The sequence below is a fragment of the Diabrotica undecimpunctata genome, chromosome 4 (assembly GCF_040954645.1).
Source record: "Diabrotica undecimpunctata isolate CICGRU chromosome 4, icDiaUnde3, whole genome shotgun sequence".
Taxonomy (NCBI): Eukaryota; Metazoa; Arthropoda; class Insecta; order Coleoptera; family Chrysomelidae; genus Diabrotica; species Diabrotica undecimpunctata.
Window position 1 is genome coordinate 101,562,632 of NC_092806.1, and position 21,129 is coordinate 101,583,760.

The following is a 21,129-nucleotide window of genomic DNA, read 5'->3' on the forward strand; positions in this document are numbered from 1 at the left end:
TAATAGTAACAGAAGTGAGCATACAAATTTTCAAATCAATAGGTATAAAAATATCATAATAAAATCAGTTTGAAAATTGTACCGAGACCTAAAATGCGCAGGCAAGTGGTACATTTGACCCCGTTTTGTGGCTCTCTGACCTTTTGGATTTAAAATTTTTAGAGGCTAAATAATGAGCCATGGCGGACATATTACTTATCGTTAATTTTTCCCCAAAAAATTGCAACTTCACCCCTGTCCGCCACCCCTTATGTATCCACTCTCGCGTCCGCCCTTTGGGATTTCGTCTAGTTATACCAAGATCTTACCCTGGGCAAATTTTCAGCCATATTATCAATCGTTAATTTTTCCGAAAAAAATTTCAACTTCATCCCTGTATAGCCACCCCCTGTACCACGAGGGGCGTCCGCCTGTAAGGCAAAGTCTTAACCCAGTTACAATGAATATATTCCAATAGAGAAATGTCATATTACTGATCAGTTCAAAATTTCGGCTCTATCTCTTGGACTATAAGGAAGCGATAAGTGGTTTGACAGCATAATAACTGCTTGTTTAGTTTAGTTTTTTCAGTGATTCTAGGCAACCTATTTGGGTGGAGTTTTGACTTGTTCTTGAATGAGTTCCGAATCCAGCAGCCCGCTGAAGTATTGGATTTTTATAATATAATTATTTGACAACCTTTTGTTGGCCAACCACCTAGAGCGGAGTTGAGCCGAAATACATTGATTTCCTATGTTCCGTTTTAAATTCGTTCAATCTGTATATGTATATTTCAGCCTGAAAGTTCTAGCGGTTACAACGAAGAGTTTATTTCACTATTTATAAATATTTTGTTGCGTGGTAAATGCCGCCAAATACACTATAACACCAGTACTATAATTATATTTAAAAAAATTTAATATTTTACAACCATTTTTGTTTTCAGCCGTCGTGTATTAGAAACAGATTACTTTCAACAACATTACATAGCACCCCATACTCGAGCTCCACCGTATATATTGGGGCTTGCTTTAGGTTTCACACTTTACCGAATCAGAAACCAAAACGTAAAGTTTAACACTGCTTTACTTGTTGTTGGATGGACAGCGGCGGCGTTTTGTATTTGCTCTGTGGTTTTAGTGGCACACTTTTTCCATGTTGAGAATTACCAACACAACCGTCTATTCTCATCGTTATTTTTGGCATGCAGTAGATCGGTTTGGTCTTTTGGCTTAATTTGGATTATAGTCTGTTGCCAGATAGGACAAGGAGGTAAGTTTGGTCGTTCCTGAGCATGTGTAAAAAATTTGTTTACTTAAAAATTGTTTACGTAAAATTAATTTTTTTTAATTTCTTTGTTCTGGGTTATAACCCGCTTATCGTAACATAACATTACATAACATAACATAAAATAACTGTTTAACCTTTTATGTTAAAGTGACTTTTATAATACTGACTTTACTAACACAAAGAGGGCAGCAGATAGATTTTTAATACATATAATATATATCTGCTGTCTACCATAATTAGGGTTGACAGAAGAAGCAAAACCTACATACATTCATTTATGCTAAATCTTTCGTTCCATATTATCTTTCTTGCTCGAACATTCTTGATCTACACTAACCATTTATTCACGATACTATTGCCCGCTATTATATTAAATTCTCTTTCTTTCGACTTTCTCATTAATGTACTTTACAATTATATACACCAGTTCTTTGTAAAAAAAAACTCTACAGCCAAACCTCGTTTTCTTTTGATTTACCATATTTTTGCTGGTCCTTTTGGTGCTACCATATGAAACACCAAGGTTTTCTTCGAAGCCTTGGTATTTTTTTAGCATGTATTATGCTTTTTTTTTTGTTCCCAGTCAGTTTGGATTTGGGAACGCCGTTAGTACCAAGGAAGCTTTATTTAGCGTGCAGAGACTGTTTTAGAAATGTAGAGATGTTAGCTGTAATGTTTTTGCGTACCTGATTGACTACAAGAAGGCTTTTGGTAGAATTAGGTATCAACAAATGATGGAAGTGCTGAAGAGGACAGGGATTGACGGAAGAGATCTAAAAATGGATAGCTTACCTGGATTCTAATCAATCAGCGGTGCTCCGAATAGATGCTGAATATACAGATCAGATCAAAATCTTAAGGGAAGTGATACAGGCTTGCAAAATTTGACCACTGGTATTTAACCTGTACTCGGAGTATATTTTTGAAAAGGCTCTAGAAGATATTGATAAAGGCATTTCAATAAACGAAGTCAAGCTTAATAACCTGTGGTATGCAGATAATTTAATAGTGTTTTCCAATATCACCGAAGTGCTGCAAAACTTAATGAACAAAATAAAGGAAACAACTAGAACATATGAACTGGATATAAACAGCAGCAAAACCAAGCTAATGATCATCAGCAAGGAAAACATAACTAGAGCAAATCTGAATGTGCACCAAATGAGAATTAAACGTGTCTTACAGTACAACTACTTGGGAAATATAATCAATGAGTCGTGGGATAATACCCAAAAAATTAAATATCGGAAAGGCAAAAAGTGCATTCCTGACTATGAGCTTTGTGTTCAAGAGCCATGACTTAACCCTAGAAACAAAAATAAGGCTCTATAAATAGTATCTGTACTCAGTGTTTTTGTACGGAGTAGAAACGTAAACATTGAAGGCGGAAACTTTATCAGAACTTCAGGCTTTTGAGCTATGGTTGTACAGAAGAATCCTAAAAATGCCATGGATAGACAAAGTCACCAATGAAAAAGTACTGCGGAGGATGAACACAACCGCAAATTTGGTCAACATCGAGAAGCGCCGTAAGCTGCAGTACTTGGGACATATAATGAGAAATCAAGGCAGATACGATGCACATAATGCATTTTGGAAGGTAACATTGAAGTAAAAAGGGCCGCAGGCTAAAGAACATTCTGGCTCGCTAATCTGAGAGCATGGTACAGAAAGACCTCAACGCAACTATTTCGTATAGCAACCAACAAAGTCATCATATCCAGAGTGATCGCAAACCTTCGAAACGAACAAGCACCTTAGGAAGAAGAACACTGTTTTTGGGTTGACTATTTGTACATGCACTTTGTACTGCCATTTCTAGAGACACATTTCCAGAATTTTATGAAATTAGGGCATTAAATTCGTTATACTCCATATCATATTCGCTCCGTGCGTGACCATGGTAGGGGTACTTTGAAACGATGCCAGAGAAAAGAAAAAGATGAATCCGTGCTACTAACATGAAAAAGAATATCACATAACTTCATTTTTATGCAATTGAAATAGGAAAAATTTAAATAATTTACCTTAAATAATATTTTATAAGGCTTCAAGCTAACTGTAGAGTGCCTGATGACTTTAGCTTTTATATCATAACTTTTACTGTTACTGTTTTTAAATATATGCTCTTTCACGTGAAAAACTTGATTTGCCAGTACTAGATTTTTCCCTTTCTTTTCCGTTTATGGTTGAAAAGATATATTATGATGAATTTTGAGAAACCCAGTTTTTAATACTACGTTTATTTTGTACATAAACTGAAAAAACATAATTAAAAAGTTAATTATTAATAATTGTCAATTTTGCATGTATTTAACAATGTCAAACATATGTCATATGTTTAACCTAAAAATTGGTAGGTCCAAAACTGTCAGATGAAGGCGGTAGGTGTCGCGTCAGTCACGCACGGAGCATATATACCTATGTTGTCTTCCGTATCAGTTTCATTGATTTCTACAAACATATCTAAGTTGTTAAAACCTTCGTTTGCCAATAAATTGTTTTAGCCTAAATTATGTTAAAATGCATCTTTTCTTATATCTATTGTTATAACCGGCTGTAGCTACATCTAATTTAGGAATCTCTGACTCCGTCCTAATTGGTAATACTCTACAACAATTGTGAAAATAAATACATACATTTTTTCAACAAAACTTTTAACTAGTCACCATCGTAAAATTCCAAACGGAAATAACAAAATGGCATTGTATGAGACCCCTATCCTAAACCTCAAAACTGGCAAACACTGATTTACTTACCTACCCTTCTATTAACTGGTAACTAAAAATGCGCAAGGAAGCAAGGACTTTGATTTAACTTAGCCTGTGTACTTGTACACCATTTGTAATAGCATTCGGGTGCATCAATTCATTGGAGCAAGGTGAATTATTTCATGTAAACGGGAACCATTCTACGGCGCTCCAATGCTCCAGATTATCCTTTTCCCCTTTATAGCACTCTGATGTGCGATAGGGACACAACTATCAGCCAAATGCTCTTCGTGTGGGAGAACTGCATACAAGAAATCCAACACGGTTTGTTAATTTGATGAATTGCTGGCTAGAGTGAGACGTTTTTATTTGTTATTTTAAGTGATCATCGAACTAGATTGCTTGCTCGGTCCTCAAATATCAGCTCGGAGCGGATTCGGAGACAACCAGTTCGACAATTCAGTGCTTAAGCGTGTGGGAACCTTTTGTCCAGGTTTTAAGGGTTTTGTTAGTTTTTTTTTGTTGCTTTGCGCCGTTTTAGTTTTTTTTTTTGAGGTATGTCCTAAAATAAAATCTTATTTCTCAGTTTGCGCGTTTACACTTCCATGGATGGAACACGCCATATTTAATAATCTCTCTCGTAATCGGACTTGCATTTTTAATTCTGCAAACTTTACTTTAGCTTTTTGATCATCGTGTCTATCACTCTGATTTGGTTTTCTGTACAGGAAACGGTGTAAAACGTACCTTGGTACGTTAACTGCTTCACGTAGGAAGTTATTGTGGACCGCCTATATCTTTTTTTTATATATTTCTCTAATGTGAACCTATGCGAGTGATACATATAATGTTAGTATGAATAGATGCTGTGTATCAATTTTAGTTTTGTGTGTGTGCGTAGTTTACTTTTTCTACCTACTAGTCCTCTTATTGCATATTTGGAAACTGCTGCTTTTTGTACGGTTACGTTTACATGATTTTTAAATGTGAATCCTTGGTCTGTCATGATTCCCACTTATTTAGCATCTCTTTTCCATTTAATGGGATTATTTTGCACTGTCAGTTGTTCTTCAGAGGTTTCTTTTTCGTTTTCTGTGTGCTTGTGTTTTTTTCTGAGTTAATGGCAATTTTTCATTGTATGCTTTATTCTTTTATATTGTCGCAATATATCGCAATGTTTAGCTGTAATCGCTGTGTCGTCAGCATAAAGACTTAATAGTATTCTGGTGTTCTTAGAAAGTTGACAGTATATGTTGTGGATGTGTAAGAGTAACAGGACTGCTTATGTGGCACTGCAGCTTCCGGAGTTCCGAGTTCCGAGTTCGGCCTTGTCTAATTAGAATTTTGAAACTTTGGTTGCACAAGCACGACGGGATCAATCTCGTCATAGCCTCATTGTATCCGCATCCTTTCATTTTGTATGCTAAAGCTTTATGCCTGACTTTGTCTAAAACTTTGCTTACAACCAGTAAAGCTGCTTCTATGTATTGCCCATCATTAAATCCAGCTATTACGTACTCCGTTAGTCTGAATACTTATAGCTCGTTGGAGTGGTCTTTTCTGAAGCCGAACTAGGCCTTACGTATTAATTCTAGCCAGTCTATTCTAGCATGGAGTCTGCTGAAAATTACTCTTTTCACTATTTTTCTTATTGTTGGGATTAAGCTAATCGGTCTATAATTTTGTAGAAAGATATTGTCGGTTCCTGGCTTTAGAATCATTATTCTTTATTTTATCGATGTTAGAATTTAGATTTTATTTTAGAATTTAGATTAGATTTATGTTAGTTAGATTCGTTAGAAATACTATGGCTTTCGCCGGTAGGTATTTCAGATTTCTATTTGTTATCTCGTCTAAACTAGGTGCTTTCTTTAATTAAACTGTTTTTGAAAATTTCGTTTATTTCCTCTGGAGATGTTGGAGGGATTATTTCATTTGATTCCGCTTGCTTTCATCTTGTTCTTTAACCTCTTTTATAAAGTCTATATCTTCTTCTTGGTGATAGTTTAGCGTGCACTCTATCTCGAGATTCGTTCTCATCCCCGCAACTTTTTCCTAAATTAAATATACAATTCATACTCTACAAGCCCATGGGAGATTTTAAATGGGCCACTTAACCCAGAATAAATCACATATAAAACAGTACTACAATATGTCAACAAAACTTTAGCAACTATGCCGTCAATTCTTATCGGTACAAGTTTTTTGGCCAAACATTTTTTGTACGACATTTATAACTTGAGTAAATAATAAAAAAATAGGGAACTGAGACCTAATTGCATACAAAAAAATTGGTAACAGAAGCAGGAAATTCTTTTTATTTTCGGACGTATTTTCCCCATTTTCGGTAATTTGACACAGTACGGCATTCATACATTAAATTTAAAATCGGTATGTGGATGAACTTTTTTGGGCAACCCTTAATTTGTACCTGTATGCTTTGTGTACCGATAAGAATTTGCGGCATTTTTTCTAAAGTTGTTATTACGTATTCTAATATTAATTAATATGTTATTGATGCTGGCTCAAATGACCCAATAAAAATGTCCCATAGACTTGTAGTCTGTTACATGTTCACCGTGTATTGGGGGATGAGTTTTCTATCGATTTTTAAAAGTCTCTGCAGCTTTAAAATATTTTGCATATTTGGGCCTTGTCCTCCTGGTTCCTTGTTTTTGTAGCTTTTTATTTGGCTCTCTTCTTATCCTTTATCGTTTCTTTTATTTCCTGGTTTTTGTCTCTAAACCTTTTCATGAGTATTTCTGTTTCTACTTATGCAGTGCATCTTGTATAATGTTTTCGAATTCTAGGACTGTTTCCTCTATTTCTTTTGGGTTGTTGATCACTGGGACGTTTTGACTACTTTGTTTTTTTTTTCTGGTTCATTTTTCTGTGGTGCTTTCTTCCCATGTTTCTATTTCCAGAATTATGGGGTTGTGTTCTCCTGCACCTTCATTTAATGTCTTTATCTCTGTTTGCAGCTCTAGGTTTTTCCTCTGTCGTATCGATGGGCCTTATTGCAATAGTTTCTTCGTTATTTTATATGTAGTTATTTAATTGTCTTCTATTTCAGTTTGTAGCTCTGTCGTTCCAGTTTAAAGATTTCACGTTCAATTTGATATCGGGGCCTTACGTATGCTGAAGTGATTCTAATGTCTCTCTGCACCCTCTGTACTTTAATTGTTGTTGCTTCCGTAGTGTTAATTTCTGGTGTGAATACTCCCTTTTTTTACTAGGATAGCTATACCTCCTGACCTTGTTGTGTTACGTTCCTATAGCTATCGTATCCAGAAAATTTAATTCTTAATTCTTGAGCTTAATTCCTTGGTAATTATATTTATCTTCTGACTTTGTCAAACTGTAACTGTGTTAAACAACTGTCCTTCTTTGTTAGTTTCCTTTCTGATTTTTTTTATGTAATTCATTGCTCTCTTTTCCTTTTATATTTCTTTTGGTTTTTTAACTGTCATATTATTTAGATCTTCAATGCTTTATTTACGAGTTAATATACTTTAAATAGGTAAAAGAAATAAAATAAGACTTACTCACAATCAATTTAATTTTACTACCAAAACGACCGGTTTCGTTTTCTACACTTTTCAAAGTATCTTCAGGTCAAACGGTACAAAGTAGATTAAATGCTGAAATTATAAAAAGCCCGTATTAGGGTGCTGTCTTATAAAGATAAAGATAAAAAATTACAGTACTAATGTCAATATTACATGTCTGTGTTTATTGATATGAATACAATGGATTAAGCAGACACAGTAAAAATCCGCAAATTGGTAAGAGATAATCTTTTGAATTGTAATAAATTAGAAAAAAACCAAAATACTACTTACATGCCTGTACAAGAATTATTAGTTAATGATTCGGAAAACATAGTTTAAACTATTCTGTATTGCTGATGATGAGTGATCTTCAGTTTTTATTGTAACTGCTTGATAATAAGCGGGGAAGTTTCTTGAGGGGAGAGATGTTAACAAATGAAATAGGAATAAGGTATATGTGATTGTTTGTTAAATGAAAGTGATGTTTTATATTATTTAAATTATTAAAAGGTATTTATATTTATTCAAGAGATATATTTTAGAAATTTGTGTTAATTTATTGAAATTTTTTAAAATAAAAGGACAGTTTTATGACAATAAATGAAATTAGATGTACAATTTTGTGGATGTGCAATTTCTTTAACTTGTAATTATCAAATTTTTGATAAAGTGAATTTGATTTCTGTTTTGGCAGAAAATTGTGATGTCAGATATGTTAAAATAATTATTAAAACTAAAACAATTCAGGACACTTAGGGACAAACAGAACACAATTAACCCTCCTTTCCACGGGTGACTTTCTTGTGACACAAATCCACGGGTGGGGTCTATCAGGACCAAATTTTAAACATCCTATTTCTCATTAAAAAATTTTTTTTTAAAATATTTTTAAGGGAACTTACTGATATAACGGTGTACTACCTAAATGTACTTATAATATGTGTATTAATATGTATTCTTATAGTTTACTGCGAAATAACTAACACCATTATTTTTTTACAAGTGTTTATTAAAAAAATTATGAACGGCAAAATACAAAAGAAAAATATAAAAAAAGACCACATTACTACTCTATATACTTACAGTAATACAAGTAAAAACTAAATATCCAAAATTAAATTTGAAACAGAAAATAGAGGGGGTTAAATAATGTTAATTTTGTTTCTACACAATCAGCACAACACGCCTTTATATGTTCCATACATAAACAGTTTTTACACAATTGGCAAAAATATCTAGTTTTTTACAATACTTACACATCCCCGTTTTCCTGGGGCTGGGTCATCCCTAGTCGTTTGCTCAATTCCAGAAAATTTTGCAGCAAGTGACCGTGATGTTCTCGGTATACGCATATTTGGTGCTCGTATTTTCATTTTTTTCTGGACTACCGCAATTTATAAAGACTTCAGAAACAATCGACGAGAAGACCGAAATTCTGCATTCGTATTATTGAATCTTAGTATATAACTAGCGGACCAACTCGACATCGAGTTTTTTAAATGAAATTTTTATTTTGCGAGAAAAATTAAGAGATCAATACAAACAATATAAGCAAGAATATACATAACAGTCATCAATAATAATGCAAGTAAAAAGTGTATTAAATTAATTGTTTTAAAATTAATTAAACTTTTATGCGCGTTTCGGGTTACTTCCGGTGTCGGATCGCAACCGGAAGTACATATTCAGATTCGTCTCGACGAGACCTTTCGATCCATATATATATATATATATATATATATATATATATATATATATATATATATATATATATATATATATATACATTGTGGGGTCTAAAACTTAAAGTAAATTTTAACTTCCGGTCATCTCAAAACCGGAAGTGAATTTTTGTACCAAATTACTACTAAAATACTAATAATATTCCGAAAAAATATTTTAATTATCTAATATGGTTTTTGAGTAAAGTGGTGGACAAGAAAAGGGCTTAGCGTTTTAGTATATAAGATAAATGCATTTATAGCTGCAATGTTAGCCAAGCTATAGCACAAAAACAAGAAACGCCCACTCACGGGTGGGGTCTGTCAGGACACTTATACAGGTAGCGATTAAAGGGATTCATAAAATTTCACCAAATTATGCTAAAGTGTATTATTCATTGCCATTAAAAGGTACACCGAGTGTAGGAAAAAAAATACAAAAAAAATTTAAAAAATTAAGCAAATTCATTTATAGTTGTCCTGATGGACCCCGCCCGTGGGAAGGAGGGTTAAAAGGACAAAACAGACGTCACATTTATAAAAGGGGGCACTTATTGGCCCATCATATTTTTTATGATTATCTTATCAATGAGAGATACAAAAAAATCTTGCTGTGCTGTAGGAAAACGCGTGAGTTTACTGTGTAATATGATTTCATACAGTTTCTGGAAGAAACTTTCTGAGATTTACAGTGTCATAAGCGCCAGTGAGATCTATAAATAATGTTATGAATATCCGGTTGTCTCTCGTGTCCATCTTTGATTTATTGGGTAAGATTTAGTATTTGTAATGTATGTGCCAGGTTTAAGCAAAGTAACGACTTTGCCTTGTCTCCAGACTTTAGGCGTCTCTTTAGTTGACAGTTAATTATTATCGGTTATTATACTTTTCGTTTTTTGGTTTTTTATTTACTTTAAATTTTTTCATTTACATATTGTGCATGTTATACATTAAGACTTAACGTATGCAGTAAATCTAGATTTTTAGTTGACTATTGACACAGATCCATGTGTATTTTGTGGGTTGATTTAACAAAAAACAAGTTCATCGGCAATAAATTCCCCTCATTACCCTAAGGTAATAAAGTGCTATCTAATTCACTGCCAGTTGTCAAATTTTTTAGCTTTAAATCTTCATTTCGTCATAATGTGCATGCAGGAATCAATGATATCCGCATTTTGCGTTTGCCGACTACTTTTGTAACGTCCTTGTAAAATACTTTTACACTTCTTAATAAATTAATCTCGATAACTACTTACAGTATTAACCTTTGTGAGTTATTTGCAATTAAGAAGAACTGACCCGCTTATTATTTTATAAATAAGATATATAAGTCTGAACAAATAGTATCAAATAAAATACTGGAATAACTTTATAGCGTTGCCATAAAATAGTTACGTTTTCTTAATAATCCTCTCCTATTTTATTTTAAATATTATGATATAACACAATATGAATATAATTTTATGATTTAATTATTACTAATACCAATCTCAATTTAAGGTATTATCAACATTATTCTCGCAAATCCCGTATTTAAAGTACTTGGCAGACTGGCATATTGCATTTTTTTGCTGCACTATGGATTTCAAGCAGCAATGCAAGCTTCTAGAAAAACACCACAATACTTTTCTAACTTCTTCATGGTATGTAAAAGAAATATAGAAAATTTATAAGTTTGACTGTACTACAGATTTACAGAAACTAAAGTATTGTTTTTAGGTTTATAATACCTGTGCCGATATATTTTTAATTACCTCTTTGGCAGTGCCGTTTTCTCTTTGTTTTGAGTATCCTTTTTTGAGACTTATAGCAATAGTTTCGAAATCTTCAGGTAAGTACGATATGAAGTTTGCGGCTGTTGTTAAGGAATATTTTTTACCGATTCTAAAATATATTAATATTATGCAATATTTTTTTATACAATTTATACCTATTACGCAGGTATACCTATATGCAAAAAACCTATGTATGCAACACTGGTAAAATTTTTATTATCTTAAAAAAAATAACGTACCAGAAGGAAATGAATGGAGAGCAATAATGGACTACCGTTAACTGAACAACAAAATTAAGAACGACAGATTTCCATTACCATGTATAAAGAAAATACTGGATGCTCTATTGGGAGCATATTTAGATCTATATCAAGAGTATTATCTAATAGACTTATATTAAATTATGGATCTACACAGCTATTATAGAAGACATGTCAAATCTATATCAAATGACAAGACTTCTTATGGAACTCAGGACAAGCTCAGGGTGTTCATTGCAAGAGCAATGAAAATGGCGATGTTTGGATGTTTGAACCCCTATACAGTAACATATGTCCCTACAGTTTTCGGAAAAAATAAATATGTATTTTTTAACTGTAAATTACGTTTATTTTATTAACTAAATACAGGAAATTAAGTCTTCATATGTTAGGTTTATAATATATTTTTATAAAACAGAAAGAGGTCCGTGATCTCAGATGGCACGTAAATTTGGTCTTGCATGTGAAATAAGCCTTTGGACGGCTTCTAAGTCTATCTCACGAAATTTTTGCGAAATTCTCCAACTTAGCAGATCTTCATCAAAGGCTTCCCAGCCATTATTATCCACCATTCGACTCAAAACAGTCCAAACCTCTTCTATATGTCTCGCCTGAGGCACATCTGGAGGGTTATCGCGCTTGGGAACCAAATTTATATTTTGAGCAATCTGTCGTTCTCCTGGCGTAATGACATGACGGTAGGTTGGGCCAAAATATGATTTCATCATTAGGGTTATGATTATTTATAAATGAAACAAGCTTTGTAAGTCACGTGTCAACGTAATTTTCAGCATTGCTTCACCGAGAACACGCCCAACAAACGGCTGTGAAATATCAGCTTCTGAGATAGCACACCACACCAAAATTTTATCGGCAAATATAACTTTTCCCTTAAACCTAACTTCGTCTTGTGCATCTTGTACATTCCGTTGTCGCCCTTCATTTCGGAATTGGATAATATAAAATACTTTTTATCATCAATAATGAGAATTTTACCAGGAAAGTGAATACGTCTTAACGCACGGCAACATCTGGGAATTTTTTCTAACTAAGCTGGTGTGTACTTAGAAGCTTTTTTTCTTTTAAATTGTTTTAAATTATTTCTAGACATTGTTCTGCTTACAATCATTCGTAGAACATTATAATATCTTCGGCCAAAATTTCGCAAAGAATTTTCTTATTGGTTCTTCATACTCTGAATTATTCTCTGTTCCCTAGCAGGAGTTAAAACTCTTGGTTTTCCACTTTTGGACAAATTGAGGTATACCATTTTCGCACTCAGAAATATTTTGAGCACTAAAAATTTTACAATATCGCGTTTTGGTACATGTCCAACTAAACAAATACTTTGACGAATATTAAGTTTGTACGACATCTTAACGAACCGTATTTGTCAAAGTTTATGTTTTTTATATTTATTTACTAACTTTTTATTTAAAATTTTCCGAAAACTTTAGGGACATACGTTATTAAAGGATACAGATTACAATACCTCCTTATTAATAAAGGAAGAAAATTAGTTAATCTTCATACCAATCCAATATAAAGATTGGCGCTGGGATTGGCACAAACATTTCTGACAGTAAGATTTTGATTGACAGGTGGATCGGACGATATTTTCTTTAAAGGTCTTTATGTCGAAGGTAAGCGTATGCCGTTGAACTCTACGATTTTTTTGGCCAACCTAATATCGAGAGCAGTTTGCACAAGGAATAGTTGGTCTACCAAGTAATATTTAAATGTGATTTTTGGAACTTAAAAACTCTTTATAGCAGAGGCGATGGTAGTATTTGTACCTATAAGACGTAAATTCTTAATTATTGTAATTGTAAAAAACAAATTTTTCTTATTGTTCATTTTATAGAAAGTTCTGCTGATTTGAAATTTAATTATTACCTTCATTTTTGTAGGTTCTAGAGCGCTAGAATAATTTGATACTACCGTGTAAACCCCAGTGCACCGCTAATATGCGGTGGACGCATTTGTTCATCGAAACGTTACAAAAAAGTATTTACTTATATAGAAATAAGTAAATATGCATGTAATTTAAAATAAATATACAAACTTACCAGCTCATTGTCTAGGTCTGTTTTTTCACCAATTACCATTCTGATTTCTGAACTGGCTTTCTAGAAATGTTAAGTGGTTAACAGACCGATTAATTACTATCAGTTTATGTATATGATTATTACTTTTAGAAAATAGAGACTACAAGTTCTATATTTTTACAGTTTACTATTTGTTTTAGATCAAAGGGCGAAACTTATAAAAGTAACACCAGAAAAATCTTAAAAATGTAATATGTATCACAAGAATAAATAAATTTTAAAAAATTTTTATTGTTTCTAATTTACAGTAACTTTTTAAGAAATTATTTTGATGTATATACGAGTACATACACAACATAGTTGTACTAAGAGTAATCGATTACATCTCATCTCACACTTCATAACTTTCAAGAAAAATATTTGCCATAGGTTGGTATATAAAATACAATAATAAACACACAGTGTAGGCTATTTATTATGTTAAAAAAAATAGGGCTAAGAGTAACTACAACGTTAAATGGATTTTATTGTTTCATATGATCAATAGACTCCCCAATATGAAAAAACCGCGGAGTGATACCATTAAAAGAGATGGGTTTTAAAGAAAGGGACAAATTGGTCCTAATGCGCTAGAGTGCTTTTGGGTAAATATTCAAAAAAGTTTTTCAAAATTAAAGTTTTTTTGAAATATTACCTTTTAAAGTCAAAAATATTTTTTTTGGAAAATATGTATTCAACAAATATAGCAAAAAAATTACACTTAATTTTTATTTTACACCATAACCTATTTTCGCGATGGTATAGTATAGGCATTGATTTACAGGAAAAAAATTTATCCTTTCTCTTGATAACGACTTTTGGTTGAAGTAGTTAGGATATACAGTATCCCAGATATGATTTTTTAAAATTCATAACTTACATCATTTTTTGACCATTTTCCCAATTTTTTTGCCTGTACTTTTGCCCCGATTTTACGGCAATTTTTTTTTAATTTCTTATTATAACTTTTTATTTGCGTAATTAGGTATATGCATTACTCAATAAAATAAAAAGCTTATTCTGTATGCTTCAAAAGAGTTTATGGTAAAATATTCTAGGACTAACAGAGTTACCAAGGTAGTGTTCGTCAGTTACTCAATAAAATAAAAAGCTTATTATGTATACTTCAAAACAGTTTATGGTAAAATTCCAACAGTTACCAAGATAGTATTCGTCAAATTGTGATGCTTGCAACGATTTGCATATACCTAAATGTACAAGAAAACAATATTGCAGTCACAGTCGTCAGAGACGAAAATGCCACTTTAACTCTAAAAACAATACGAACAACCTAAATAACCTTTTTAAATAAAATTTTTATTAACTTGTCAGTAAAAATTCGATGGCTTAAAATAAAAGTATATTATCGACAAAAATTAAAATGGCTTTTAAAGATAAAGTGCAGCTTTCGTACGCAATTTTTGCATTTTGCCATGAAAAGTAAAAAATTTTAAAGGACCGTATCTTGCATAAAATTGGTCCTAGCGCCTTCTACAGTAGACCATAATGACGATCATTATTTTTTCTTGCTACTTAATAAACCATTGTATATAACTAAAACTGCGTCGAAAAGAGTTATAGCAAAACTTTTTCGAACAAATTTGGAAAATGGCTTAAAAATGGTGTGAGTGGTGAACTTTGAAAAATCATATTTTGGATACTATCAATTCTAAAGCCACCCTCTCCACTCCCACTCTGACGTCACAAACACCGCTTACTGACGTCACAAGCACTGTCCACCGACGTCTCAACTCCGTCCACACTAGCCGCGCCCACCAAGATTGCTGTCCTCTTCGTCTTTTCCGCTGTCATTTTTCTTATTTCTTATCTGTCATGGTAATTTCTCTTTATTCCGCTGTCACAATATTCTTCTTCATTCTTATCTGTCATGTCAATTTCACTTCTTTCCGGCTATCACAATGTTCTTCTTTTTTCTTATCTGTCATGTCAATCCCTCTTCTTTCAGCTGTCACCATTCTTCTCCTTTCTTATGTGTTATGTCAACTCGTCTTCTTTTTGGTTATTACAATGTTCTTCTTCTTTCTTATCTATTATGTCAACTCGTCTTCTTATCATCTGTCACAGTGCTTATTTCTTACCTGTCATGTCAAATCCTCTTCTTTCTCAACTGTCGTGTCAACTCGTCTTCTTTTTAACTCGTCTTCTTTTCGGCTGTCATAATTGTCCCATTGTCCAGTAAATGAGGGAAAAACAAAGATGGCGACATTGCTAAAACGGCATTACAGCATATCTGCGTTGTTATTAGTCCGATCATCACGTGTCCGATTACTTCGTGTAAAAGGTTAAACGAAAGGGAAGAGGGTAACGATGAAGTTAACACCAAAAAAAAGCAGAGACATTGCCAAAACGGCATAAAAAATCATATATTGGATACTGTCAATCCTAATCCTAAATCCTAATACTAAATCCCAATCCTGCTATATTGAAAAGAAAAGATAACACATTTTTTTTAAAGCAATGCTTATACCGATACCCTAGTGAAAAAAGTTACGTGACATTAAAGAAGAATCTCGTGTATTGCTGTTTTTTTTGCTTCGTTTTTTGAATATATTTTTCTTAAAAAAAAAATATTTTTACCTTTTAAAGATGACATTTCGATTGAAAATTTAATTTTGAATAACTTTTCTGCAATGCAGATTTATATGTACGAAAAGTGCATAATATTTACCCAAATGGACTCTAGCGCGTTCTCCTCTTTCTTAAAAACGTACCCTTTTAAGGTTTAAGTTTCTTTCTAAAGTACATAGTTAATAGCCTAATGATAGGTCGCATAAAAAAGAACTACAGCTAATGTATCTAAAAAAGCATTGACGAAACAATATTTTCCCCACAGAAAATATTAATTCAAATACTCAATTATTTACTACCCCACCAATATCTCACAAAATCAAAACACAGAAACAAAAAAATCCAAACGCACATCACCAACCTCTGATTCGTTTAAATTATTTATGAATGAAAACTCCACATCACTTTTATTAAACTATGATCAACTCATGATGGTAATTGAAAATATCCAAGGCAGTCAATCATCTCTAGAAATTATCAAGGAATATACATCCGATTTTCTTGATCTAATAAATCTATTAACCATATATTATCCATACCTATCCGACAAAACTACGAAACATTGTTTCATTCATCTTAAAAATAAATTGCAACACTACCTAGGTAACGATATTACAGACAGTGAATTATCCTCCCTCAATGCATAATTTTTAACTCTATACTACAGTGGAATACTGATGGACTATTCCATCGCCTACCTATGTTACAAATCATTTAATCCGAATATTCCCCAGAAATATTATGCCTACAATAAAATAACCTTACTCCTTCCAACATATACTCCATATACCAAAACAATTCAACTGTTTTCGAAAAGATAGAACGAACACCAATCGCGCTAGTGGAGAAGTGGCAATCTTGGTAAAAAATTCAATAGATCATGAAGCCTTTCCACTCATAACAGATCTCGAAACCATTGCGGTAAATATTTTAGAACCACGTAGAAAATTCTACATCTGTAATATTTACTTGCCTCCTAACATACAAATTAGTTACGAAGACCTCCGCAAACTTCTTGATCAGATACCACGCCTAATTTTAGATGACCTAAATAGCCATAGTGTAACAAAAATTGTGCTAAGGAGTCTGGGTGTCTCTATCCAGTGTAGCAAAAGGGTGAACTTTAAAATGCACCTTGATACACCAACGAACTAATATGTGGAATAACGGAAGATGGAAGGGATTAGATAGAAATAAATTATGTAAAAGAAATAAATAAAGGGTAAATATGAATTTTAAAATATAGCAGAATTAAGTGTTGGCTAGCGACTATGCAGGAGAATGACCACTTGACACTCAAAGAAGAATTCGGCCAATTTGCATGCCCTACAGAGACCGTAAGATATAAGAACTAATGACAAGAAAACCACCAAGAAATAAACAGATGAAAGATAATAGTTGCTCTAATGAATGCTTGGGCGCCAGGAAGTTAAATGTTTTCTTCCGAGATATCTTGTATTGCTGAAATATGAAAGATAGGTACTAATTGAAATATTAAATTTTAACCACAACTTTAATAATTACCAAACTTAGGTACATAATATTTTAAGTGCTTATAAACTAAACCACCACCTCTTATGTACAGTTAACTATAGCTATATTTACAGTAAAATACCTGAATATAATTATAAAACAATTTGCCCCTGATATACCCCTTAATTTCAAATCGTGACAAAGTTATATCCAATAATAATGTATAAAAAAAAAATCGGTTGCCTGTAAAGTCGGTTTTACGAGCGAAGATTTTACGTGACAACGTCTTTTTCTCGGTAGAATATTTATTGATATGAATATTATTAAATTGCACAATAGGAACAAGGAATTGAATGAAAATAAGAATTGCACAAATTTTAACTATAGAAATATATTTTGTTTACTAAAACATTGTACATGTAAACTTAAACTTAACTAATTTCTATTTGAGTGATTTTCACCGATTCAACGCGCCTAATTCTCTAGTGCTGCGCGCGCAGCGGACCGATCATGTTTGAGTGGGAGAGAGACGCAAGGCATTCGCCGGTCCGGCGGGCCTCTCTCTCGTTCGGTGACTCATCGTAACAGACGTGAGCGGGCGTTACACTTTTTCATGAGTGACTCCGAGCCACAACCTAATTTAAGACGTTGTCACGTCAATAATAAATATAATTATATACTACTCACTAATAGTTTAGTTTTGTTCAATAATTGTTTAAGTTTCAAGTGAAAATTCTCTGGATATGTGTGCACACGATAACCTAACAAAGAGAAATTCAAGGGAGATTTATAACCTCATCCCTTGGTAGACAATAAATAATTAAATTAAGTTACAATGATTAATGTTTTTAAAAAAAAAATTGAAGATATTTATTATTAAGGATATTTTTAAATTAAAAGTGGAACCAAAAGTTAAAACCTTGAAGAGGACGTAGCAAAAGTTATTTAAAATAATTGAATGATAACAAAAATAAAAGTAAGTTCTTCCTGCCGGTTTTCGTAGGTTTCCCTTGAAGATGATCCGGTGGAGAACTAGACTCAGGTGGTAAAGGGTACCAAACCTGGATTCCCTGGATCAGGTACTATTAGACAAATAATTCCAACTAAAAATTCTTCTTAATTTCCATAAATAAACTTGAAATTTCTTCCCCTTGTCCTAAGTAAGTATAACCCCAAAAACTAAAAAAAATTTCTTCCCCTGACTTGTAACTGGATTCTGGGAGTAGGCTAAAAGGAACAATTGTGTTACTTCATGTTCTTTGTACATACAAAAGGTAAGGAAAAACACAAGGGTTATCAACCTTGGAAGGCGATACAAGAAATGTCAACAAGTGACCTTAAATTGAAATAAAAACCTTAATGGTTTTCGGTAAATAGTGACCTTCGAATGGTGTGACAATGTTTTTATAATGTATGGATATATTAAATAGATAATTTTAACGGAAAACATGATCTTTATATATTATAGAATAGAAAAAAAAAAAGAAATATTAGCCGGTTTTAACGGTATGAAATTGAAATAAATATTTGTGTGCTTTCACTCTTGAAAGGAAATAAAAATTTGAGATATTGAATCTAATACTTATAATTTATTTAGGTATAAAACTTTTCCTTAATGAAATAAGGTGAAATATGACATGTATAAAATATATGAAATACCTATCAAAGACGAAATTAAAATAGGTCTGAATTTTACTAACAATGGCGGATGATATGAAAGATTTTTCCTTATAATTTATTTGTAATTTTATCTTACCGGCTAGGGTGATCCAACTGAAAATATCCTCGTACAAACAACAAAATAACTCAAATAATTTCTTCTAAAACAAACAGCTCTTCACAATAAAATAAACTTAAACTAAATTCGGGAAAAAATGGCACTCCCAGCCGCAACTACTCTGATCGAATCGATGTTTCTTCGATCACATCCAGTTGCCAAGTAACCGTTAAGGTCCTACACGTCGCAGAATGAATGTACTTTCAGAATCTTACCACTGAGGGCGCAGTTTAATGCCAACCTCAGAAAATAAAATTTACTGGGAGTTATTTAAATATTTAGTTTAAGAATATTTCAATATGAATTTAATTTAGAATTAAATTAAAAGATTCCAGTCACAAAAAGAAGGTAAACGATTATTTAAGTAACGGACTCGTTACAATAGTACTCAAGGCTCACAACATACAAATTTAAGGGGCCAAATATTAGAGAATATTATTACAGATTTTTTTCTAAACTTTTTAAATGATGGCAACCCTACTAAATTTAATATATCTACAGGTGAATCATCAGTTCTAGATTTTTCTTTATGTGATTCTAAGTTAATCATAGGTTTAGACTGGGAAGTATTGCCTTTTACATATGGAAGTAATCACTTTCCATAGTTATTACGAATCTCAACTATGTGTAAAACAACAAGAATTTAGTCCAAAGTGGAAAACTAACAACGCAGATTATGATTCATTTTCTCAATATATTGATAGTCACATATCTAGGGCCCAAATAGCTAATAATATTGTCGAAACCATTAAATTACTCAATGACATAATTTTGTAAGGTGCTAATTGTACATTGGTAAAACAAAACAAATCCAGGGATGTGCACCAGTACTGTGGTGGTCTAAAAAATGCGAAGAGGTCATAAAAAATAGTAAATCTGCTTTTAATAATTATAAGCAGCACAAAACACCGCAAAACAGCATTGATTTAAAAAAATTAGAGGCAAAAGCGCACGTTACTATAAATCAAGCTAAAAGGAATTCATGGCAAAAGTTTTTATCGGAAATAAATAACACAACTAACTCCAAGGAAGTCTGGCAAAAAATTACAAAAATTTGTGGTAACCCGCAGAGGACTTTTATCAAACACTTGAAAGTACAAAATAAAATAGTATCTAAAGATAATGATATTGCAAACGTTCTAGCAGATGTCTCAAACGACAAAAATCAACGTGCAGAATCTTCCAATTCATCATCTGACACCTATACTCTTCCTAATAATGAAAATCCTAACGTAGCAACTAAGAGTCGCATTATATTTCAAGAACTTAATTCAGCTTATTTAAGCCTCAACGATTCTTGTCCTGGACCCGATGATATCCAAACCATACTTCTAAAACATCTTCCGGACTTAGCCAAATATCATTCACTTAACATATTTAATTTCATATACACAAAACAGCATTTTCCATCAATATGGACTAATTCCTACGTTCTACCTCTTTTAAAAGACAAAAAATCACGATATAGTGTGGAATCATACAGGTCAATAATTTCAATTACTTGTTCCATGTCCAAACTTATAGAAAAAATCGTAAACAGTAGATTAATGTGGAGATTGGAACAAAATCGTTTACTGATTACTGAAAAAAATGGATTTAGGCAGAATTGATCAACGACTGATAACATCCTGGAACACGAAAACGATATTATGGAATCGTTGGCAACTAATAGGAAATGTACCGCGATATTTTTTGACTTAAAAATGCCTTTAATACTGCCAGGAAACACAGGATTCTAAAAACGTTGTATGTTTATCGTTCATCAAAACTTTTTTTGATCAATCGACTTCTCGAATAAGAGTTTCCATTTCGTACTCGAAAACTTACTGCTTAACAAAGTGAGTACCACAAGGGTCTATTCTTAGCCCAACACTCTTTCTAATAGCGATTAATGATATTTTGAAAAACATAGA

At 32.6% G+C, this 21,129-nt stretch overlaps 1 protein-coding gene across 1 annotated transcript in view; it reads left to right on the forward strand.

The window, feature by feature from the left end:
- LOC140438850 (nose resistant to fluoxetine protein 6-like) overlaps nucleotides 1–13,582 on the forward strand; it is a 151,377-nt gene extending 137,795 nt beyond the window's left edge. Inside the window, exons 8-11 of the mRNA XM_072528493.1 lie at nucleotides 926–1,251; nucleotides 10,756–10,898; nucleotides 10,975–11,086; nucleotides 13,539–13,582. Of these exons, the coding sequence (XP_072384594.1) occupies nucleotides 926–1,251; nucleotides 10,756–10,898; nucleotides 10,975–11,086; nucleotides 13,539–13,582 (625 nt within the window). The remainder of the gene's footprint in view (nucleotides 1–925; nucleotides 1,252–10,755; nucleotides 10,899–10,974; nucleotides 11,087–13,538) is intronic.
- The last annotated feature ends 7,547 nt before the right edge of the window (nucleotides 13,583–21,129 follow it).